Below are 24076 nucleotides of genomic sequence, written 5' to 3'. Positions count from 1 at the left end.
GTGAAGCGCGATGTTTGAATTGGTTAAATCAGTGGACGCCTTGAGGGAAGTGTCTGTGCACAAAACAAGGGGCATTGTCAGGTAGCATTTCATGGCTAGATAGATAGAGCAAGTTGTTTGTTTAAAAAGGTAGCTTTTTTTGCATTTACGAAGATAGCTCAAAACGTTACATCCCCGCGACTGACGAGGTAATTTGATCTGTTTCAGAATTAGAGCATTCAGCATTGACTTGATGAAACTAAAGTTACCTGAAGCGAAATACCTTTGCTACTAGCTAAATGACAAACGTCGCAACTAGGCTATCTTGTTTTTGCTAACGTTAATCAGCGCTTTCTAGGTAACGTTAGACAAATGGCAACCTGGTTAGCTAGCTACATTTATTTATTTAGTGCACTTTGAGATTATTATTGTACAATGAAAAGCGCGTTACAAATGTAATGTATTAATATTTATTTTGTAAATTAGATGTAACACATTTTAATTAAGAAACTATTAACTAGGTAACGTTAGCTGTTAGTTACCGTGGCAGTTTAGCTAAACAAACCAGCGGTCTGCTTGCGTGTAACATTACCTGCCAATCACCAAGCCAGCCAATGGATTGCTTTATGTGGGTTCAAAAGTTTTTGCCACATTTTCAACTCTGCTGCAACAGGCCTGTAACTAATGTAATTTTTTAAAATCAGTAATGGCATAATTTCATTTGGGATTGAGCCATGGAAATGGCTGAATCTACACAACACATGAGGTGGGACTTTGGACTTGAAACCACTTTTAGATCTGAAAACAAACTGGGCTAGCTAACACTCTAGAATAAACACCAGTCTTGTCTTTTGCAGACCAGCAAACTTGACTTTTGGCCCCTCTAGTCATCCAAGGTTCCCTTCTAATCAGATTGCCTTTTATTTTACATTTTTAGCAGATGCACTTATCCAGAGCGACTTACAGTTAGTGAGTGCATACATTTTCATACTGGTCCCCCGTGGGAATCGAACCCACAACCCTGGTGTTGCAAACTCTGTGCTCTACCAACTGAGCTACACGGGTCTTGTACATACATAGTCCCATGTAGTTCAGTTGGTAGAGCATGGCGCCAGGGTTGTGGGTTAGATTCCCATGGGGGACCAGTATGAAAAAAGGATAAAAATGTATGCACTCACTACTGTAAGTCTAAATGACTAAAATGCATGTGAAAGTTGATTATTTTGCACCAATTTAAGTAAACCTGGAAAACTCGTTGATGTAGATTTCACTCACTCTTGACAGCTCTGTGATCCCAAAATCTCAATTCAGTCACCCAACAGGTTGCTATGGCGTTGTCTATGGCGTCTCCATGTGGAGTCCTGTCTGACGAGGAGGAGGGGGGCATGGCTGTGTTTGAATCCACGGCAGCTGACATCGGAGGCCTGGTGGGACAACGACTGAACAAAGTCACTCTGCCTGAGATCTCCATCATCTCCCCTGGACTAGAACCTCGGCCATCCATCAGAGAGGTGAGGCCTTAGCTCTAACTGAACTCATAACACTCCGCACTCAAAATATATATATATTTAAGGTTCCTTTATTACAGGCCTACCAGTACTTGTTTATTCTTCAGTGAAGGTAACGTTAATAGGCAGCACAACACTACATTGTGGTGACGGCTTGTTTGGACAAGCCTTTCATCACTCAGTGAATATTCTGCAACACTTGATACATCTCTTTATAAGATAGTGAAGTTGGACAGTGTTTGAGTGTTTCCATTTTCCCAGACTGTCATTTTTTTTGCAAAGGGCATTAGGGTAGACGCTAGACAGTTATTTATTGGGTGTTACGCCCTCCAGCGATTTGTCACACAGCAATAAGATAGGCTATCTTTTAACAACAAGTGCTTTATTACACACAAACATCAATACAATTTTATTTATAAAGCCGTTTTTACATCAGCAGATGTCACAAAGTGCTATACGGAAACCCAGCCTAAAACCCCAAACAGCAAGCAATGCAGATGTAGAAGCACGGTGGCTAGGAACAACTCCCTAGAAAGGCAGAAACCTAGAGAGGAACCAGGCTCTGAGGGGTGGCCAGTCCCCTTGTGGCTGTGCCGGGTGGAGATTATAACAGTACATGGCCATTAAGGCCTGATTTTTCTCCAAGATGTTCAAACGTTCATAGATGACCAGCAGGGTCTAATAATAATCACAGTGGTTGTAGAGGTTGCAACAGGTCAGTACATCAGGAGTAAACGTCACTTTGCTTTTCATAGCCGGGCATTTAGAGGTTGAAATAGCAGGTGCGGTAGAGAGAGAGAGAGTTGAAAACAGCAGGTCTGGGACAAGGTAGCGCGTCCGGTGAACAGGTCAGGGTTTCATAGCCGCAGGCAGAAGAGTGGAAACTGGAGCAGCAGCACGACCAGGTGGACTGGGGACAGCAAGGAGTCATCAGGCCAGGTAGTCCTGAGGCATGGTCCTAGGGCTCAGGTCCTCCGGGATGGGAGGGAGAATTAGAGGGAGCATACTTAAACCCCACCCACTGCCAAAGCACAGCCTCCACACCACCAGAGGGATATCAACAGTCCACCAACATACTACCCTGAGACAAGGCTGAGTATAGCCCACGAAGATCTCCTCCACTGCATGAGCCCGAGGGAGCAACAAACCGGACAGGAAGATCACGTCAGTGACTCAACCCACTCAAGTGATGCACCCCTCCTAGGGACGGCATGGAAAGCACCAGTAAGCCAGTGACTCAGCCCCTGTAATAGGGTCAGAGGCAGAGAATCCCAATGGAGAGACAGGAACCGGCCAGGCAGAGACGGCAAGGGTGGTTTGTCGCTCCAGTGCCTTTCTGTTCACCATCGCACCCCTGGGCAAGACTACACTCAATTATAGGATGAGTCTTCAGGAAAGACTTAAAGGTCGAGACCGAGTCTGCATCTCTCACATGGATCGGCAGACCATTCCGTAAAAATGGAGCTCTATAGGAGAAAGCCCTGCCTCCAGCTGTTTGCTTAGAAATTCTAGGGACAATAAGGAGGCCTGCGTCTCTACGTGTAGGTACAGTGGGGGGGAAAAGTATTTAGTCAGCCACCAATTGTGCAAGTTCTCCCACTTAAAAAGATGAGAGGCCTGTAATTTTCATCATAGGTACATGTCAAAAAAAAAAAAAAAAAAAATCACATTGTAGGATTTTTAATGAATTTATTTGCAAATTATGGTGGAAAATAAGTATTTGGTCACCTTCAAACAAGCAAGATTTCTGGCTCTCACAGACCTGTAACTTCTTCTTTAAGAGGCTCCTCTGTCCTCCACTCGTTACCTGTATTAATGGCACCTGTTTGAACTTGTTATCAGTATAAAAGACACCTGTCCACAACCTCAAACAGTCACACTCCAAACTCCACTATGGCCAAGACCAAAGAGCTGTCAAAGGACACCAGAAACAAAATTGTAGACCTGCACCAGGCTGGGAAGACTGAATCTGCAATAGGTAAGCAGCTTGGTTTGAAGAAATCAACTGTTATTATTAGGAAATGGAAGCCATACAAGACCACTGATAATCTCCCTCGATCTGGGGCTCCACGCAAGATCTCACCCCGTGGGGTCAAAATGATCACAAAAACGGTGAGCAAAAATCCCAGAACCACACGGGGGGACCTAGTGAATGACCTGCAGAGAGCTGGGACCAAAGTAACAAAGCCTACCATCAGTAACACACTACGCCGCCAGGGACTCAAATCCTGCAGTGCCAGACGTGTCCCCCTGCTTAAGCCAGTACATGTCCAGGCCCTTCTGAAGTTTGCTAGAGTGCATTTGGATGATCCAGAAGAGGATTGGGAGAATGTCAGATGAAACCAAAATAGAACTTTTTGGTAAAAACTCAACTCGTCGTGTTTGAAGGACAAAGAATGCTGAGTTGCATCCAAAGAACACCATACCTACTGTGAAGCATGGGGGTGGAAACATCATGCTTTGGGGCTGTTTTTCTGCAAAGGGACCAGGACGACTGATCCGTGTAAAGGAAAGAATGAATGGGGCCATGTATCGTGAGATTGAGTGAAAACCTCCTTCCATCAGCAAGGGCATTGAAGATGAAATGTGGCTGGGTCTTTCAGCATGACAATGATCCCAAACACACCGCCCGGGCAACGAAGGAGTGGCTTCGTAAGAAGCATTTCAAGGTCCTGGAGTGGCCTAGCCAGTCTCCAGATCTCAACCCCATAGAAAATCTTTGGAGGGAGTTGAAAGTCCGTGTTGCCCAGCGACAGCCCCAAAACATCACTGCTCCAGAGGAGATCTGCATGGAGGAATGGGCCAAAATACCAGCAACAGTGTGTGAAAACCTTGTGAAGACTTACAGAAAACGTTTGACCTGTGTCATTGCCAACAAAGGGTATATAACAAAGTATTGAGAAACTTTTGTTATTGACCAAATACTTATTTTCCACCATAATTTGCAAATAAATTCATTAAAAATCCTACAATGTGATTTTCTGGGGGAAAAAATCTCATTTTGTCTGTCATAGTTGACGTGTACCTATGATGAAAATTACAGGCCTCTCTCATCTTTTTAAGTGGGAGAACTTGCACAATTGGTGGCTGACTAAATACTTTTTTCCCCCACTGTATGTACGGCAGGACCAAATTGGAGAGATGGGTAGGAGCAAGCCCATGTAATGCTTTGTAGGTTAGCAGTAAAACCTTGAAATCAGCCCTAGCCTTAACAGGAAGCCAGTGTAGAGAGGCTAGCACTGGAGTAATATGATCAAATTTTTTGGTTCTAGTCAAGATTCTAGCAGCTGTGTTTAGCACTAACTGAAGTTTATTTAGTGCTTTATCCGGGTAGCCGGAGAGTAGAGCATTGCAGTAGTCTAATCTAGAAGTGACAAAAGCATGGATTAGCTTTTCTGCATCATTTTTGGACAAAAGGTTTCTGATTTTTGCAATGTTACGAAGATGGAAAAAAGCTGTACTTTAAATATTCTTGATATTTTAGTCAAAAGAGATCAGGGTCCAGAGTAACGCCGAGGTCCTTCACAGTTGTTGTTTTTTAGACGACTGTACAACCATCAAGATTAATTGTCAGATCCAACAGAAGATCTCTTTGTTTCTTGGGACCTAGAATTAGCATCTCTGTTTTGTCCGAGTTTAAAAGTTAAACATTTGCCGCCATCCACTTCCTTATGTCTGAAACACAGGCTTACAGGGTAGGCAATTTTGGGGCTTCACCATGTTTCATCGAAATGTAGAGCTGTGTGTCGTCTGCATAGCAATGAAAGTTAACATTGTGTTTCCGAATGACATCACCAAGAGGTAAAATATATAGTGAAAACAATAGTGGTCCTAAAACGGAACCTTGAGGAACACCAAAACATACAATTGATTTGTCAGAGGACAAACCATCCACAGAGACAAATTGATATCTTTCCGACAGATAAGATCTAAACCAGGCAAGAACTTGTCCGTGTAGACCAATTTAAGGTTTCCAATATCTCCAAAATAATGTGGTGATCGATGGTGTCAAAAGCAGCACTAAGGTCTAGGAGCACGAGGACAGATGCAGAGCCTTGGTCTGACGCCATTAAAAGGTCATTTACATTTTGTCTTCAGGAAGGCAGTGAGTTGCTGCACAACAGCACACACTAATGCTTTATTCTCTGGTCAGATGTTACACACACACTTGGCTTAGGGACTACTCCCTCTGTCTGACCTATCATATGACATTTTTGCTTGTCATTTGTTCATAAACATTTTGCGCCAAAAACACAGATTTCCATTGAAACGTTCTAAGTGTGTAGCTGATTTACACAAAGAGGATCAGTGATAGGCCTACGGTATGAAAATGTTCAACAATGCTGTTCATCACAGAACTACAGTACTATCACCACTTTCTTTCCAATATTCAGAAAGCGTTGGCGAAGCCTGGAGTGATCAGACAAGGCAGCAGTGAAGAAGGGAACACTGAGAAAGTGAAGGTATTTCTGCGTATCCGCCCCCTGACTGAGGGAGAGAAGGAAAGAGGAGAGGAACAGGTACGATCTGCACTCTCATGCCATTCTATTGTATTATCATTCCATCCTATTCTCCATGTCAACTTTTAAGTACTTGTGAGACGGGTGTCATTTTCCCTCCTCTCATTTCAGGGCTGTGTGTGTGTTCAAAACGAAGAGACCCTGATGCTGAAAGCCCCCAAAGACTCCCAGAACATGAAGAGTGCAGAGAGGGGTGTTGCCCATGGCACCCACAAGTTCAGCTTCTCTCAGGTAAGTTTCACTTTCACACAAGACCTGAGAGATAAGACTCTACTATGACACGTGTACTACATTATAATATACACAGAGCTCACAGACGTCTTTTCATGTGTTCCTCTGTAGATCTTTGGTCCAGAGACCAAACAGCAGGACTTTTTCGAGAGCACCATGAAGGAGATGGTGAGAGACGTGCTTCGTGGAGAGAGTCGGCTCCTCTACACATATGGTGTCACCAACTCTGGCAAGACCTACACCATTCAGGGTGAGATAGGATTAGTTGATATCACCAAGTAACTACAGAAAGCTAGACATTTCCACACTCTTGGTTTAGCTGTTTGCTAAGTATACAGTGGAGATGGGTACCACAAAGTACTGATGTGACCTTTCCCCTGTAGGAGTGGGTCGTGAGGCGGGCCTCCTGCCCCGGGCCCTGGTGTCTGTGTTCAGGAAGCTGCAGGGCCGTCTCTACGGGGCCATGGACCTCAAGCCTGTCCTCTACCAGGAGGTACGCCAGCTGGACGCCGGTGAGGTCCGGGCCGAGGAGATCCGCAAAGACTGTCTGCTCAAAGAGGTGAGGGAGACGGGAGCATAAATCACCCTGGACTCAACTGTAAGTCACATGATGCCACGTTCACCTCTCCCTGTGTCTCTATCACAGGAGGATGGCATGACTTCTCGGATGCGAGGCGGCACCAGTACCTGGGACAGCGGCATCGGTGGACACTCCATAACCAGCCACATCGCCACCCAGCTAGAGGGTGAGGGCGTTCAGACTGTAACATGACTCTGCTCTCTGACGCCTAGCGAAGTCTAGAGTTAGGCCTATACAGCATTTACACAGCTGCTTTATTATATAGGCAGTGGTAGTATGTAGAGTATTTTCCTTTTGTATAATCCTGGAGGTTGTGTGGCCACTGCTCAACACGCCCATCTCTCTCCCAGCAGACTCTGACAGTGTGTGTCTGGAGCCCGACAGCCTGTCCCACAGTGGAGGGGAGGAGCTGGAGGAGGGGGTGCAGTTCTCTGTCTGGGTGTCCTTCTATGAGATCTACAATGAGTTCCTGTATGACCTGCTTGAGGCTCCGCCCTCCCTGCAGCCTAAGAAGAGGGCCATCCTGCGGCTGAGTGATGACAAGCAGGGGAACCCTTACGTCAAGGGTAACACGCATTCAGATTCTCTAAGAAAACATGCTTTCTGTTTCTAAAAGTAGTGACTATATTATGTAGATCATCTTAATTATGTTTTTCATTGTAGTTTATTCACATTACTGACCTTTGTGTTTATGTGTTGTGCAGATCTCACCTGGGTGCAGGTCCACAGTGCAGAGGAGGCTTGGAGAGTGCTCAGGGCTGGCCGGAGGAACCAGAGCTTTGCCAGCACTCATCTCAACCACAACTCCAGCCGCAGCCACAGCATCTTCTCCATCCGGATCCTGCACGTCCACCCAGAGGCTGACCAGGGCCAGGCCACACGAACCAGCGAGTACGTCCCATCCAGGCTTCTCATTCTCTGACCCACTGTCTTATCCTGACTGTTCTGTCTGATTTGACATTGGTGGTTGCTAGTAGTAGGGATTCTGTCGCACTAGGCTGGCTGTCTGTGACCTGGCCTTAGTATAATAGTGATTCTCTCCCATTAGGCTGTCTGTGACCTGGCCTTAGTATAATAGTGATTCTCTCCCATTAGGCTGTCTGTGACCTGGCCTTAGTATAATAGTGATTCTCTCCCATTAGGCTGTCTGTGACCTGGCCTTAGTATAATAGTGATTCTCTCCCATTAGGCTGTCTGTGACCTGGCCTTAGTATAATAGTGATTCTCTCCCATTATGCTGTCTGTGACCTGGCCTTAGTATAATAGTGATTCTCTCCCATTAGGCTGTCTGTGACCTGGCCTTAGTATAATAGTGATTCTCTCCCATTAGGCTGTCTGTGACCTGGCCTTAGTATAATAGTGATTCTCTCCCACTAGGCTGGCTGTCTGTGACCTGGCTGGCTCAGAGCGTTGTAAGAACCAGCGCAACGAGGAGAGGATGAAGGAGGCTAACAATATCAACACCTCCCTCCACACCCTGGGCCGCTGTATCGCTGCTCTGAGGCACAACCAGAACAACAAGTAGGACACACACATCTAAACGAGGAATTCATCACATGCCGTAAAACCACATGTAAATGAAATGCATCCCAGCATTGTACTGTCCAGGTGACGTGTTCTGCTGTCTCTACAGGTCGCGACCCCCTCAGGTGGTGCCGTTCAGAGACAGTAAACTGACCCGGGTTCTCCAGGGCTTTTTCTGCGGCCGGGGGCGCTCCAGCATGGTGGTCAACATCAACCCCTGTGCCTCCACCTACGACGAGACCCTGCAGGCCCTCAAGTTCTCTGCCATCGCCACACAGGTACAAACAGCTCTCATCTTGCAGTCAATAATACAGCCTTGGTTTCAGAGAGCTATTCAGTGGGTGTCGTTGTGACCTCTGTCGCCTGTCTTCTCTCTCAGCTGGTCCATGGGTCGTCCACTAAGACCCGGGTGGCCTACATCCTGTCCCTGCTGCGGGAGCCCCAGCCTCACTCCAATGACAGCACTCTGATGGAGGATGACGATGACAGTGATGAAGACGGGGACATCACCATGTTCGATTCAGATGTATGTCCTCTCCGTCCCCCTGTGAATGAAACGTCAACTTGTGTGTGTTGGGCCTCGGTGACTGACTGGGTCTGTGCTGTGTTCAGGCTCTGCTGCGGGCCATCGAGGTGCTGAAGAGGGAGGTGCAGAGGCAGCGGGAGGAGAAGGAGGCGCTGGAGGCCACCGTCAGAGAGCAGGTGTTCTCTGAGATGATGGAGGTCATCTCTGGCATGGAGAAGGACTTCAGCCAGACCCTGGAGACTGAGAAGGCTCTGATGGAGGAGAGGTTTGAGGACAAGATCAACAACCTGCAGAAAAGCCTCAAGAGATACTACAACCAGGAAATAGAGGTGAGCGGGATGGGACAGTCTGTAGATGAAGAGTTATCAGCTCTTTCAGTGGGTTTAGAATAGAGGAGTTCTCCATGCTACAGATGGTTGATTCCTTTCCACCTTCCCTCCCCATCCTAGGAGCGTGATGAACAGATTGAGGCACTGACTGCAGGCCTGGAGAAAAGGGGAGGCGTGTCCCTAGCAGAGCCAGCCCCACTCCCCCTCTTCCCACCCCTAGCCCTGGGAGGAGAGGCTGAGGGTCCCACTCCCCGTCGCTCCCAGCGCCTGGCCTCCACAACCACAGGAGAGCTGAGCAGAGTGAGGGCCGAGCTGCTGGAGAAAACACAAGGTAAGAGAAGAGGGAGTACTGGGACAAGAGGGAAGTCTAGATGATTGATTGGCAAATGACATGGGTCTTTTATAACTGTAACTCTCTTTCAGAACTGAGGCGCGTCCAGGGGCAGCTCACACCACCAGAGCCCTCTGACGCCCTGACCAACGCTGCCGACCGCAAGCTGGGGGAGGGCCAGAAGGTCGGTACTCCAGCCAGGGGCCTAGTCTCCTCACACATTACCCCCGTACCTTCTGTATTAAACACTATAACCAGGTGTGATTGCTGGGGTTTTAACATGTTAGTGCCTCTGCTGCAGAACCTGCGTCAGTTGCGTCTGGACCTGCAGAGGCTGGGTCTGAACCTGCAGTCTGGAGAGAGGGCATGCTGCCGCAACACTGGCGGGGAGAGGCTGCGCCATGCGCTCGCCTCTGCAGACCACACACTGGCCAAACAGGTACACATCTATAGAATTCAATAGGACTTTATTCCTAGGCAGGGTAGGGAACACTTTGTACTTAGTGATCCTAGGCAGGGTAGGGAACACTTTGTTCTTAGTGATCCTAGGCAGGGTAGGGAACACTTTGTTCTTAGTGATCCTAGGCAGGGTAGGGAACATTTTGTTCTTAGTGATCCTAGGCAGGGTAGGGAACACTTTGTACTTAGTGATCCTAGGCAGGGTAGGGAACATTTTGTTCTTAGTGATCCTAGGCAGGGTAGGGCTGCTGCTAGTTGGTGTGTTTTTGTCACTCTGAAAAGGCACATATTCAACTGGAAATACATGTGGGAGGTGGACTTAGTAGCCCCCCACAGTGTAAAGAAGAGAACCCTGTCCACTCCTGTCCCTCCCTCACTCTGTCCACTCCTGTCCCTCCCTCACCCTGTCCCCTCCTGTCCCTCCCTCACCCTGTCCCTCCCTCACCCTGTCCCCTCCTGTCCCTCCCTCACCCTGTCCCCTCCTGTCCCCCCCTCACCCTGTCCCCTCCTGTCCCTCCCTCACCCTGTCCCTCCCTCACCCTGTCCCCTCCTGTCACTCCCTCACTCTGTCACTCCCTCACTCTGTCCCTCACCCTGTCCCTCCCTCACCCTGTCCCCTCCTGTCCCTCCCTCACTCTGTCACTCCCTCACTCTGTCCCTCACCCTGTCCTTCTCTCACCCTGTCCACTCCTGTCTGTCCCCTCCTGTCCCTCCCTCAGGACCAGACCCTGGTGGAGCTGCAGAACGGCCTGCTGCTGATCAAGGCTGACCTGAGGAGGAAGGCAGAGACCCTGGCCCAGATGGGTCAGATGCCCCCCTGTGGCTCAGCCTCTGCTACTCCCGGCTCCTGTCAGAAGAGGGGCTGTGGGGCAGCAGGCAACGCTGAGAACCAGCCCCCAGAGAAACAATCCTTCTTCCGCTCCCTTCTCTCACAACGTACCCCGTCACGAAACAGACAGGGACGCCCCCGTGAAGATCAAACCACACCCTACTCACGGATCCTTCGCTCCCGCCAACAGTCCCCTCCCCCAAGTCCCTGCCCCTCTGGCAGGTACAGGGTCACCAAGTGCTGATTTTATCCTCTACCATTATGCAAACCAAATTGTAAATCTGTACTGTTTTACTTATTTGTAATGGTGTTTTTCAAATACCTTTTTATTTGAAGTGTTACTACAGTATCTGCACTGCTAAGCTGTCTTCCTATAGAATGCAACAAAGTTTTGTTTTTGGAGTGACTCGGGTATTAAACACAATGCTACAACTTTTCAGTTTCTGATCTGATAATAAATTGAGTAATGTTTGTCAAAATGCAGGATAACATTTGAAATTCTAATTTAGTTGTAGTGACTGGTTGGTTGAGTGAATGAATGAGGGCTGATGCACACTACGTATCTTGCACATATTACCTCCTGCTAAAGTGCTTTAAGAGTTCATGTTACTATTGGACATTTCTTTAAATTACATTCTCATGTAAATGTTTTGCTTACAATGTTTGTCCAGTTAACTTGTCTTTCATTATCTCAAAATACTTTGAGTGGTGCAACTGTAATATTGTAATAAAATTTTTCCTCAATCTTGTAAGAAATCAATTTATTCTTAAAGTAACATGAGCATGCAGTTTCCATTGATCCAATGACACTCCAGATTCAATGGTTCAGATAATTATTTCATATTCAAAAGTAGGGTGGCAACTCCTGCACTGCCGACTACATGTAAACATACACAGAAAATATTTACATTATGTATAAGACTTGACATTTACGAACAGCAATCTCTTCGGTGAGTCTCCCTCGATATGGCATTAAGTACTAATTCACCATAACTGGATACGGAGCCAACAGGATAAGGCTGAGATGAGGTTGTCCTATTAGAGTCAAAGTGAAGTAGAGCTTTCAGCTAGCCAGTGCGGTGGTGAAGGAGGACAGGTCGAGGGGTGTGTGTCAGGGGGTGAAGGACGACAGGTCGAGGGGTGTGTGTCAGGGGGTGAAGTAGGACAGGTCGAGGGGTGTGTGTCAGGGGGTGAAGGACGACAGGTCGAGGGGGGACACCCTCCTAACAGGGGTGTTGTTGTTGGAGGACAGCGGTCCAAACAGGTCTGTGGATGAGGCCTCCATCTGGTCTCTGACCTGGGAGATCTGTCTGAGCAGAGCCTTCCCTTCCTCACGAGCCTGTAGAGGGACACCACAGCAATCAGTCAGCCCCATAAATAAATACATCTGTGGTCTTCAACTCAAACAGGACTGACACTTTAGCTGTACCGGACAAGCAGTAGTGTATGTAGATAGAAGTGTCCATCTTATCGAAATATTATGATTTTTGTTCATTGACAACAGTTCAACTAGAGGCAGTGCTTACGTCGTTGTAGTCACAGCAGCGTTGTGCACACAGTGAAGCCTCGTCGTAAAGCTTGTTCTTGAAGTAGTACTGGCCAAGGTAACGCAGCGCCGTGCTCACCTCTGCATGCTCCAGCTGCTCCTGTAAGCACAGATTTTCACACTAACTCCAGGGGCATATTCATTATGGAAACCATTTACAGTTTAAGAACCAAACGGAAGCAAACTGAGCATAACAAGAGTTTCTATTGGACAAATTCAGGTAGGTCCCTCACAGTTTACTTCTGTTTGAATAAACGTTTTGCAACAGAATCGGTGTAATGAATATGCCCCCAGCTGTGCCGACACAGGAGGACTGGTCATAGAGACTGACTCAATGGTACACACATTCCTTAAACATACCTATACAATCCCCCACGTATTTATTTGGACAGTGAAGCTAATGCTTTTAATTTGGATCTATACTCCAGCAATTTGAATTTGCGATCAAATGTTTTACATGAGGAGACAGTACAGAATGTCACCTTTCATTTTAGGGTATTTTCATACATATGTTTTACCGTTTAGAAATTAAAGTACTTTATCTAGTCATCCCATTTGAAGGCATCATAAGTATTTGGACAAATTCAACTATTGTGTATAACATTTTGTCAAAAGTTGAATATTTGGTCCCATATTCCTAGCACGCAATGACTAAGCTTGACTACAAACTTGTTGGATGCATTTGCACTTTGTTATGTTATGCCCAATAGAAATGAATGGTAAATAATGTATTGTGTCATTTGAGTATCTTTTATTATAAATAATGTTTCTGAACACTTCAAATCAAATTGTATTTCCAAGAGTGTGCAAAGCTGTCATCAAGGCAAAAGGTGGCTATTTGAAGAATCTCAAATATAAAATATATTTTCATTTGTTTATTTTTTATTATTATTATTTGTCATTTAGCAGACACTCTTCACCCTAATTGCTCCTGTAAGTCGCTCTGGATAAGTGCCTTGCTTAAGGGCACCGACAGATTTTTCACCTAGTCGGCTCGGGGATTAGAACCAGCGACCTTTCGGTTACTGGCACAATGCTCTTACCCACTAAGCTACCTTCCTGTTTAACACTTTTTTTGGTTACTTCATAGTTTTGATGTCTTAACTATTATTCTACAATGTAGAAAATAGTAAAAATAAAGAAAAACCCTTGAATGAGTAGGTGTTCTAAAACTTTTAACCAGTAGTGCATATATATATATAAAATACTTTTTCCCCCTCACTGTATGTATGTATGTATGTATGTATGTATGTATGTATGTATGTATGTATGTATGTATGTATGTATGTATGTATATATATATATATATATATATATACACACACACACATACACACATATACATACACATACATACAGTGAGGGAAAAAAGTATTTGATCCCCTGTTGATTTTGTACGTTTGCCCACTGACAGTCTATAATTTTTATGGTAGGTTTATTTGAACAGTGAGAGACAGAATAACAACAAAAACATCCAGAAAAACGCATGTCAAAAATGTTATAAATTGATTTGCATTTTAACGAGGGAAATAAGTATTTGACCCCTCTGCAAAACATGACTTAGTACTTGGTGGCAAAACCCTTGTTGGCAATCACAGAGGTCAGACGTTTCTTGTAGTTGGCCACTAGGTTTGCACACATCTCAGGAGGGATTTTGTCCCACTCCTCTTTGCAGATCTTCTCCAAGTCATTAAGGTTTCGAGCCTGATGTTTGGCAACTTGAACCTTCAGCTCCCTCCACAGATTTTCTATGGGATTAAGGTCTGGAGACTGGCTAGGCCACTCCAGGACCTTAATGTGCTTCTTCTTGAGCCACTCCTTTGTCGCCTTGGCCGTGTGTTTTGGGTCATTGTCATGCTGGAATACCCATCCACGACCCATTTTCAATGCCCTGGCTGAGGGAAGGAGGTTCTCACCCAAGATTTGACGGTACATGGCTCCGTCCATCGTCCCTTTGATGCAGTGAAGTTGTCCTGTCCCCTTAGCAGAAAAACACCCCCAAAGCATAATGTTTCCACCTCCATGTTTGACGGCGGGGATGGTGTTCTTGGGGTCATATGCAGCATTCCTCCTCCTCCAAACACGGCGAGTTGAGTTGATGCCAAAGACCTCGATTTTGGTCTCATCTGACCACAACACTTTCACCCAGTTCTCCTCTGAATTATTCAGATGTTCATTGGCAAACTTCAGACGGGCCTGTATATGTGCTTTCTTGAGCAGGGGGACCTTGCGGGCGCTGCAGGATTTCAGTTCTTCACGGCGTAGTGTGTTACCAATTGTTTTCTTGGTGACTATGGTCCCAGCTGCCTTTAGAGCATTGACAAGATCCTCCCGTGTAGTTCTGGGCTGATTCCTCACCGTTCTCATGATCATTGCAACTCCACGAGGTGAGGTCTTGCATGGAGCCCCAGGCCGAGGGAGATTGACAGTTCTTTTGTGTTTCTTCCATTTGTGAATAATCGCACCAACTGTTGTCACCTTCTCACCAAGCTGCTTGGCGATGGTCTTGTAGCCCATTCCAGCCTTGTGTAGGTCTACAATCTTGTCCCTGACATCCTTGGAGAGCTCTTTGGTCTTGGCCATGGTGAAGAAATTGGAATCTGATTGATTGATTGCTTCTGTGGAAAGGTGTCTTTTATACAGGTAACAAGCTGAGATTAGGAGCACTCCCTTTAAGAGTGTGCTCCTAATCTCAGCTCGTTACCTGTATAAAAGACACCTGGGAGCCAGAAATCTTTCTGATTGAGAGGGGTAAAATACTTATTTCCCTCATTAAAATGCAAATCAATTTATAACATTTTTGACATGTGTTTTTCAGGATTTTTGTTGTTGATATTCTGTCTCTCACTGTTCAAATAAACCTACCATTAAAATTATAGACTGATCATTTCTTTGTCAGTAGGCAAACTCAGCAGGGGATCAAATACTTTTTTCCCCTCACTGTGTGTATATATATATATATACATACATACACACACAGTGGGGAAAAAAAGTATTTAGTCAGCCACCTATTGTGCAAGTTCTCCCACTTAAAAAGATGAGAGAGGCCTGTAATTTTCATCATAGGTACACGTCAACTATGACAGACAAAATGAGATTTTTTTTCTCCAGAAAATCACATTGTAGGATTTTTAATGAATTTATTTGCAAATGATGGTGGAAAATAAGTATTTGGTCAATAACAAAAGTTTCTCAATACTTTGTTATATACCCTTTGTTGGCAATGACACAGGTCAAACGTTTTCTGTAAGTCTTCACAAGGTTTTCACACACTGTTGCTGGTATTTTGGCCCATTCCTCCATGCAGATCTCCTCTAGAGCAGTGATGTTTTGGGGCTGTCGCTGGGCAACACGGACTTTCAACTCCCTCCAAAGATTTTCTATGGGGTTGAGATCTGGAGACTGGCTAGGCCACTCCAGGACCTTGAAATGCTTCTTACGAAGCCACTCCTTCGTTGCCCGGGCGGTGTGTTTGGGATCATTGTCATGCTGAAAGACCCAGCCACGTTTCATCTTCAATGCCCTTGCTGATGGAAGGAGGTTTTCACTCAAAATCTCACGATACATGGCCCCATTCATTCTTTCCTTTACACGGATCAGTCGTCCTGGTCCCTTTGCAGAAAAACAGCCCCAAAGCATGATGTTTCCACCCCCATGCTTCACAGTAGGTATGGTGTTCTTTGGATGCAACTCAGCATTCTTTGTCCTCCAAACACAACGAGTTGAGTTTTTTATTTTGGTTTCATCTGACATTCTCCCAATCCTCTTCTGGATCATCCAAATGCACTCTAGCAAAACTTCAGACGGGCCTGGACATGTACTGGCTTAAGCAGGGGGATACGTCTTGCACTGCAGGATTTGAGTCCCTGGCGGCGTAGTGTGATACTGATGGTAGGCTTTGTTACTTTGGTCCCAGCTCTCTGCAGGTCATTCACTAGGTTCCCCCGTGTGGTTCTGGGATTTTTGCTCACCGTTCTTGTGATCATTTTGACCCCACGGGGTGAGATCTTGTGTGGAGCCCCAGATCGAGGGAGATTATCAGTGGTCTTGTATTTCTTCCATTTCCTAATAATTGCTCCCACAGTTGATTTATTCAAACCAAGCTGCTTACCTATTGCAGATTCAGTCTTCCCAGCCTGGTGCAGGTCTACAATTTTGTTTCTGGTGTCCTTTGACAGCTCTTTGGTCTTGGCCATAGTGGAGTTTGGAGTGTGACTGTTTGAGGTTGTGGACAGGTGTCTTTTATACTGATAACAAGTTCAAACAGGTGCCATTAATACAGGTAACGAGTGGAGGACAGAGGAGCCTCTTAAAGAAGAAGTTACAGGTCTGTGAGAGCCAGAAATCTTGCTTGTTTGTAGGTGACCAAATACTTATTTTCCACCATAATTTGCAAATAAATTCATAAAAAATCCTACAATGTGATTTTCTGGATTTTTTTCCCTCAATTTGTCTGTCATAGTTGACGTGTACCTATGATGAAAATTACAGGCCTCTCTCATCTTTTTAAGTGGGAGAACTTGCACAATTGGTGGCTGACTAAATACTTTTTTCCCCCCACTGTGTGTGTATATATATATATATATATATATATATATATATATATATATATATATATATATATATATATATATTACCAGTCAAAAGTTTGGACACACCTACTCATTCCCATAGGATGAGCTGAAGAGTATTTCTGTCTGTAATAAAGCCCTTTTGTGGGGAAAAACTCATTAATTGCTGGACCTGGCTCCCCAATGGGTGGACCTGGCTGCCAAGTGGGTGGGCCGATGCCTTCCCAGGCCCACCCATGGCTGCACCCCTGCCCAGGCATGTGAAATCCATAGATTAGGGCCAAACAAATGTATTTCAATTGACTGATTTCCTTATATGAACTGTAACTCAGTAAAATCTTTGAAATTGTTGCATTTATATTTTTGTTCAGAGAGATAAAAATACATATACAGTTGGGTTGCTCACCCCACAGGAGAAGATGTCTTGGATGTAGATGATGTAACACTGGGCCGCATCGTCAGCCTCATTAAGCTGCTCGTGAAGTCTGTCAACAAACAACATATGTATTAGGGACTATAAGTCTCAACAACACAGCATTAAGTGGACACACACATATACATGCTATGATGTCCTTACTTTGCCAGTTTCAGTAGGGCCATCCTCTCCACGTCCCCCACAGAGTAAGCCCTCCAGTAACACTGGATAAAAAGAAAGAATAGAACTTAATGACAAATTACAGCAGGGGCAAAAATATTACATTCTAAAAATACAGGAAAACGAAAACTAAATGGCAGAGATAGAATGCTGCTGTTGCTAACCTTCTTGGCCTCCACATGTTGTGAGAGTTTCTCGTAGCTCTCTCCCAAAGCAACCAGCATACGAGAGTCATTGGGCCTGAGGAGGGACACAGTGACACGTCATTTACACTACAGTATGTAACAATTTGGTAATACATTTGACATTTTAGTCATTTAGCAGACGCTCTTATCCAGAGTTAGTGAGTGCATACATTTTTTTTCCTTCCATACTGGCCCCCCATGGGAATCGAACCCACAACCCTGGCGTTGCAAGCGCCATGCTCTACCAACTGAGCTACACGGGGTAATACACTTTACTACACGATACCATGCACCCACTGACAAGAGAACCCTCTCACTTGGCTTTTACTCAAACACACACCTGAGCTGGTGGGCCTTTCGATAGTAGTACAGGCAGTAGAAGGGCATCTTGAGGATCTCATAGGTCTGTCCCAGACCATACCAGGCACGGTAGTCTCGCTTGTTCACTTCTATAGCATGCCTGATCAACAAAGAAAACATACACAGAAATATAAAACCATGGAGCACAACTCTCTCATACCCATAGGATGAGCAATGCCACAGCGTGGCGTGCACCAGTTATTTCTTTATATTACCCTTAAAACGACTACTATTTTGAATGCTGTAGCTATAAATTGTCCTGTTCGAAATAGCCCTAGCAAACTTCAAATTTCTCTAGTAAAAACGACTTATCGTTATTATCGATATCAGTAAAATGTCCTCGATAAATGACTGGTTCGGTCGGTATCCATAATTTTTGGTTTATTGTCCCAGCTCTAAGCCATGCCATAGTGGAGTGTCAGTCTGACCTGTAGGCCTGGATGGCAGTGGGCCATAGTGGAGTGTCAGTCTGACCTGTAGGCCTGGATGGCAGTGGGCCATAGTGGAGTGTCAGTCTGACCTGTAGGCCTGGATGGCAGTGGGCCATAGTGGAGCGTCAGTCTGACCTGTAGGCCTGGATGGCAGTGGGCCATAGTGGAGCGTCAGTCTGACCTGTAGGCCTGGATGGCAGTGGGCCATAGTGGAGCGTCAGTCTGACCTGTAGGCCTGGATGGCAGTGGGCCATAGTGGAGCGTCAGTCTGACCTGTAGGCCTGGATGGCAGTGGGCCATAGTGGAGCGTCAGTCTGACCTGTAGGCCTGGATGGCAGTGGGCCATAGTGGAGCGTCAGTCTGACCTGTAGGCCTGGATGGCAGTGGGCCATAGTGGAGCGTCAGTCTGACCTGTAGGCCTGGATGGCAGTGGGCCATAGTGGAGTGTCAGTCTGACCTGTAGGCCTGGATGGCAGTGGGCCATAGTGGAGTGTCAGTCTGACCTGTAGGCCTGGATGGCAGTGGGCCATAGTGGAGTGTCAGTCTGACCTGTAGGCCTGGATGGCAGTGGGCCATAGTGGAGCGTCAGTCTGACCTGTAGGCCTGGATGGCAGTGGGCCATAGTGGAGTGTCAGTCTGACCTGTAGGCCTGGATGGCAGTGGGCCATAGTGGAGTGTCAGTCTGACCTGTAGGCCTGGATGGCAGCGGAGGTGTTCTTCATCTCCATGTACTCGTGGCCCATCAGAGTCCAGGCCCCCAGGCAGCGAGGGTTCAGCTTCAGAGCCCTCTGGAAGTACAGCGCTGCCTTTTCATGCTGCGACCGCAAACTGTAGTAGTTACCTACACACAGGACAGACAGAATGAACTGGTTAGAAACATAACATATCAGTTGTAGGTAGAGTTGGTTGTACTGCTTGAGCCTTGAAAGGTCTGTCTGTGATTACTGAACATAGTAAAGAGTTCTGGTAAGGGGGTTTGACTTGTGAAGAGGTGTGGTTTTCCATCCCGTTTAGCTGTGTAGTGGCAGAATCCTTACCGATGACACAGCAGGTTTCTACCCTGTACTTGTCAATCTCCACCAGGTTGTGGGCCAGATAGCTGAGCTCTGGCTTCATGCTCTGTGGAAACACAACAGAGTCTCAGACGCAGGTTCACAAAGACGGAGCCCGACAGATGGAGACAGTCAATTCATTGGGGTCTCACCCGGACATATAGCAGGTTGGAGAACGTGTCCATGTTCTCAATGCGAAAGGGATCCTGCTCCCGCAACTCATTGAACAGAGCCAGAGCCTGGTCAATATCTACGACAAAGAAAAGCACAGGTGTGAAAGTGAATAGGAGAAAGAAAATACATAGCAGAATGTTTCTTCATATTACTTTATTGACTTGACAGACCTCGGATGTTGTGGTAGGCCACAGCGATCTGTGAGACGATATACGTGCTCTTGGAGAAGCCGGACTCAATCAGACTCTGGTATTTCTGCAGGGCCTCTTTGATCATCTGCAGCTCTGTGTACATGTGGGCCATGAAGAAGTCTCTGATCCAGCAGTCTGGCAGAGACAGGGACTTCAGCTGACGAGAGAAGAGAGGAGCCACAAGTACATCACTAATATTCTGTAGAAGTTAATTGACATGTAATGTAGTCCAGTAGATCTGGGAACTACTGTAGTGGGTACAGAGGAGAAATTATCTGGGTGATTTGTGAGTATTACCATGTCAATGTTGGTGATGAGGTTACAGAGTTCCAACCATGCTCCCCAGTGTAGAGGTAAGGCATGGGTCGCCTCCACAAACACATCTACCGCCTCCTTCAGTAGATCCAGCTTCCGCAGCACCACCCCATACCTACACACACAGGTTTGTGAGGTTAAAGACTCACTGAGCATGTGTATGGTGCGCAGGTCCACTGAGTGTGTGTGATAGTGTGATGTGCTTACAGGTACAGAGCGAATCCATCCAGCTCTCCAGCACTGTGCTTCTTACTCAGCTCCACCCTCAGCTCCCGCAGAGCCTCATTACGCACCTGACCTTTCTCCAGAGGCCCTGCAGCCAATCACAGCAGGAAAAACCAACCAATTAAGACATTGAACTCTGTCTAGACACACAGTTTTGATTTAGATGGCATTGATGTTTTATTTGGTGACATAGAAAGCTTAGCTCTTCACCAAGGCTGTCCACCGTCTCATCATCTTTCTTCTTTTCTCCAGACTGGAAACCAAGGAAACAGATGAGTGTCAGAATTTGACAACATTACTGAAATGACAGGCTACATTGGATGGCCCCCATGAAGGAGTTGCAAGGATTCTGGAAAAAGTAACTCTATTCCCATTTTGACAACTAGATTTCTAGAGGTGACGTTGCTGTGAATGCTGAAACACCATCTCACCAGATAGCGAGAGTACATGTACAGGAAGTATGCTTTCTGGCTGCGGCAGCCCCGAAGGAAGTAGGCAGCGCGGTCATACTCTTTCAGGTCAAAGTAGGACTTGGCCAGGCCAAGAGCATCCAGGTCCTGAGCATCCTCCTACAACCAGGATGATAGAGAGAGATAACAGAGCTTGTACATACCACTCAAATGGCCTCCAATTCAAAAAGATCAGCAATTTGTTCATGCATTAGCAAGGAAAATATTATCGTGAACTTTAGCCACTAGTTAGACACAAACCTCAGTAAAAGCTGCCGGTGGAGGTAATTCATTCTTGGGAAGGGGGTCCAGGGCAAATGCCAACTCTGAAGCCCTGAAATAATGTCACACAACCATCGGTGATATCACTGACGTAGTTAACGCAATGTGTTATCAACTTCAACATGAACTTGTATTAAGAAAATAAGAGTCTGAACCAGTCTGAAAAAAAATAGGCTAGACTTGACAAGACTTGCAAGTTAATCGTTAGCTAGCTAGTTAGCATTAGCAAGCTAGCTAACAACTGTGAGTTCACCAACTGAAGCTATTCTTCACTGAAAGAAATACAATGATCATAACATCAAGAAGAGCTTCTTACCATTTCACGCTATGTACAAGTCCTCTTTCTTTACAAAGCGATATCACAGAGATCAGCTGTTTTTTTATTTTAACTAAATCGCCAAACTCACTACACAAGTCCGCCATTTTTCATCCCTTGAGTTGTACGTCATAAGTTGTGATTGGACAGCATTAGGACTAATCGACTCTTAGCAGTAGCTTTTCAGCTTTTTATCTGAAATTATTCTTTACAATGTAAAACAGTTTTAGAAATTAGTTGAAGTCTTTTAAGAATAGGCTACCTAAATATTTTTAAGTGAGATGGAAATCAACTACAATGCAGTTCAGAATTTATCCAGAGGGTGGCAGCATGTACCACAGAATACGATGCATGTTGCTACAGTACTGTCAAGACAGCTAATTAGGTTTCCCTCCAACCTTTTTATGCGAGTAAAGTATGTCGGATAAAGAAATTAATGACATGCCTGATGGAAACAGCAAATTTGTCAGTAAACTTTCCAAATGTTGACAAAACAAAATACGCAAGACAATGTGAGATATTGTTGTGTTGGTAAAATTAATTATGTGAGAAATTAGGGTGGGAACGCTTTTATGAGCAAATATTGATATAATATCAAAGTACATTTGGAGTCACGGGATGACATGTATGGTCCTCCCACTATGATTTGGGAAAGCATGCCCTTTATTAGGCTACAGAATAAATAAATGATGATGAACTTCACAGGGTGGTGAAAGTGCAAGATGATGAGCTTGATACACCTTTCCAATAAATATCGAGGGTCTTATTCTGGTGACATGATGATCGATGCTTGGCTGCCATTTGACAAATAAAAATAATCTCACTCTTTTGTCCATAATAATCTCAACATGTCGGCTAAACCTGCACTGTATCTGCAAACTGTTGTCTAGAGCGCACATGCCAATACCAGAATGCCATATTCGCTATATAACGCAAAATGTTTTATGACAAATCCATCAATAGAGTTGAGAATGCGATGGAAACCCATTTAACTTATATTTTCTATTCGGTACATGGGAATTTAACCGCAAAAGTAATTTTTGTGTGCACTATGTCATCAAGCACAGACTTTTACCCGCAACAGGTCAATTTGATGGAAACACATCTCTGGTGGGGAAAACCGCATATTTTATTTATGCACAGTTGCGATTATAGCATCAAAATCTTGGTGGGGAAAACTAAAAATATAAATTTTTAGATGAATGCCAGCAAAGCCACTACACAACACAACACAACACAATACTAAACAATACATTAAGTGCACTATAAAGGTGACAAACGGTGCCTACTAACTGTTAGGGACTACATAAAGTTGTCCCAACAGCAGAGTCCCAACAGCAGTCCCAACACCTTACCACTGCTACACCTGGCTCAGCTGAGTTGTCTGGCAGCGAAACAGTTAATTCAGCCTCATTTACTGCCTTTAAAAAAAAACATAGCTGAATGGCTGACTTGCTTAAACAAATGTGGTTTCTACTGACAATTGAGATGTACAAACTATGGCATAAGGGGATGATGAGCAGGTAAGAGGCAATCCATAATTTCGATTAAGACATTAATGAGCGAGCTAGGACGGAAGTAGTCAATATAATTATTTGTTCAGCACTTTTGAAATGTACAGCGACAGAATTCAGAACATGGGCCGTTCTTACAGTGTTCTCCCTGTACACCAAGTCAGAACATAAAGGATAAATAAAGTGGGCATATAAGCAGACAATGAAAGCTCTTACAATATTCGATGATTACATTTCTAAAAAACAGGTTATAGGCTACATGTGCACCACCAAGTCAGAATAGTATGCGAAATTAAGAGGGGAAAATAGACCAAATTATTAGGGTGAGGTACATGGGCTACTAACAGCTTACTACACAACATACACTTAGTATTACTTTCTTAGCTACAGTATACATATCTCCCTGGCATATTACATAATTTATGCAGTAGCATACAATACATTTTTGTTCTCACCTTGTTGTGCTGTGCTCACTTGAACAGGAAGGAGGTGCGGCAGACCTTCGCGGGCAAATTTTGTCATTAAACTTTGTCATCAAAGTCTGGCATTCTCTGGATCTATGGTGCTTTCACCATCAGTGATCTTCAGGTCGTAGCTCTAGAAAGATGCCTGAGTTCCCGACTTACGTATTTTCCCAGTCGGAACTAGTTTTCTTCCAGAGTTTCCAGTTGTTTTGAGCGTGGCAGAAATCATGATGGATTGACAGCATGGCCAATGTTGAATGTTAATAATTTTAAGTTTGGAAAAGAGACCCTTAAACCGAGACTTGGGACCACACAGCCACTCCACTGAACAGCAGGATAGTGATTGCTTTGCAATGCTTGCAGTTAGCCACTAATTCCTTCCAAACCACTCATTGTTGAATTTGCGATTTCCAACTTGTTGTGTAATATTTATGTCCAATGGCTGATGAGCACCGATACGTTTTATCTATCTAATTTCTCTTCATTATTTCTCTTCATATGACAAGGATTAAAAAGGATTTGCCAGTAGATTGTCGACTTGATTCATTTTGATGACTGTTAGCTTGCTAGCTAAGATTTTGAAAGTATGA

The 24076-nt window shown here is 45.1% G+C and overlaps 2 protein-coding genes across 2 annotated transcripts; one reads left to right on the top strand and one right to left on the bottom strand.

The window, feature by feature from the left end:
• Positions 1-68: 68 nt before the first annotated feature.
• Positions 69-11566, top strand: LOC311100226 (kinesin-like protein KIF20A). Its single transcript, XM_084141046.1, has 17 exons — positions 69-188; positions 1291-1490; positions 5882-6007; positions 6119-6238; positions 6350-6488; positions 6622-6797; positions 6885-6984; positions 7172-7384; positions 7523-7709; positions 8196-8339; positions 8452-8620; positions 8722-8868; positions 8955-9197; positions 9318-9528; positions 9621-9712; positions 9830-9967; positions 10707-11566. The coding sequence occupies exons 2-17, from the start codon at positions 1308-1310 to the stop codon at positions 11058-11060; spliced, it is 2742 nt and encodes a 913-aa protein (XP_083997172.1). The 5' UTR covers positions 69-188; positions 1291-1307; the 3' UTR covers positions 11061-11566.
• Positions 11561-21652, bottom strand: cdc23 (CDC23 (cell division cycle 23, yeast, homolog)). The gene is made up of 16 exons (XM_084141047.1): positions 21509-21652; positions 21172-21244; positions 20893-21030; positions 20672-20714; positions 20444-20549; positions 20219-20351; positions 19901-20078; positions 19709-19806; positions 19542-19623; positions 19192-19345; positions 18054-18173; positions 17693-17768; positions 17511-17572; positions 17340-17418; positions 12343-12462; positions 11561-12155 (listed from the first exon to the last, which is right to left on the bottom strand). Exons 1-16 carry the CDS (start codon positions 21613-21615, stop codon positions 12000-12002), a joined length of 1725 nt encoding a protein of 574 aa, XP_083997173.1. The 5' UTR covers positions 21616-21652; the 3' UTR covers positions 11561-11999.
• Positions 21653-24076: the final 2424 nt, after the last annotated feature.

The sequence above is a fragment of the Coregonus lavaretus genome (assembly GCF_964263955.1).
Source record: "Coregonus lavaretus genome assembly, chromosome: 24".
NCBI classification, from domain to species: Eukaryota; Metazoa; Chordata; class Actinopteri; order Salmoniformes; family Salmonidae; genus Coregonus; species Coregonus lavaretus.
This window is presented reverse-complemented; position numbering and strand designations above follow the sequence as displayed.

Coding starts and splice junctions, on each gene's coding strand:
- LOC311100226 (XM_084141046.1), top strand. CDS start 1,308: ATGGCGTTGTCTATGGCGTCTCCATGTGGAGTCCTGTCTGACGAGGAG. Junction 1,491..5,881: donor CTCGGCCATCCATCAGAGAG/GTGAGGCCTTAG, acceptor TCCAATATTCAG/AAAGCGTTGGCGAAGCCTGG. Junction 6,985..7,171: donor CATCGCCACCCAGCTAGAGG/GTGAGGGCGTTC, acceptor CTCTCCCAGCAG/ACTCTGACAGTGTGTGTCTG.
- cdc23 (XM_084141047.1), bottom strand. CDS start 21,615: ATGGCGGACTTGTGTAGTGAGTTTGGCGATTTAGTTAAAATAAAAAAA. Junction 19,807..19,900: donor GGCCTACCACAACATCCGAG/GTCTGTCAAGTC, acceptor TCTTTGTCGTAG/ATATTGACCAGGCTCTGGCT. Junction 17,573..17,692: donor AACATGTGGAGGCCAAGAAG/GTTAGCAACAGC, acceptor CTTTTTATCCAG/TGTTACTGGAGGGCTTACTC.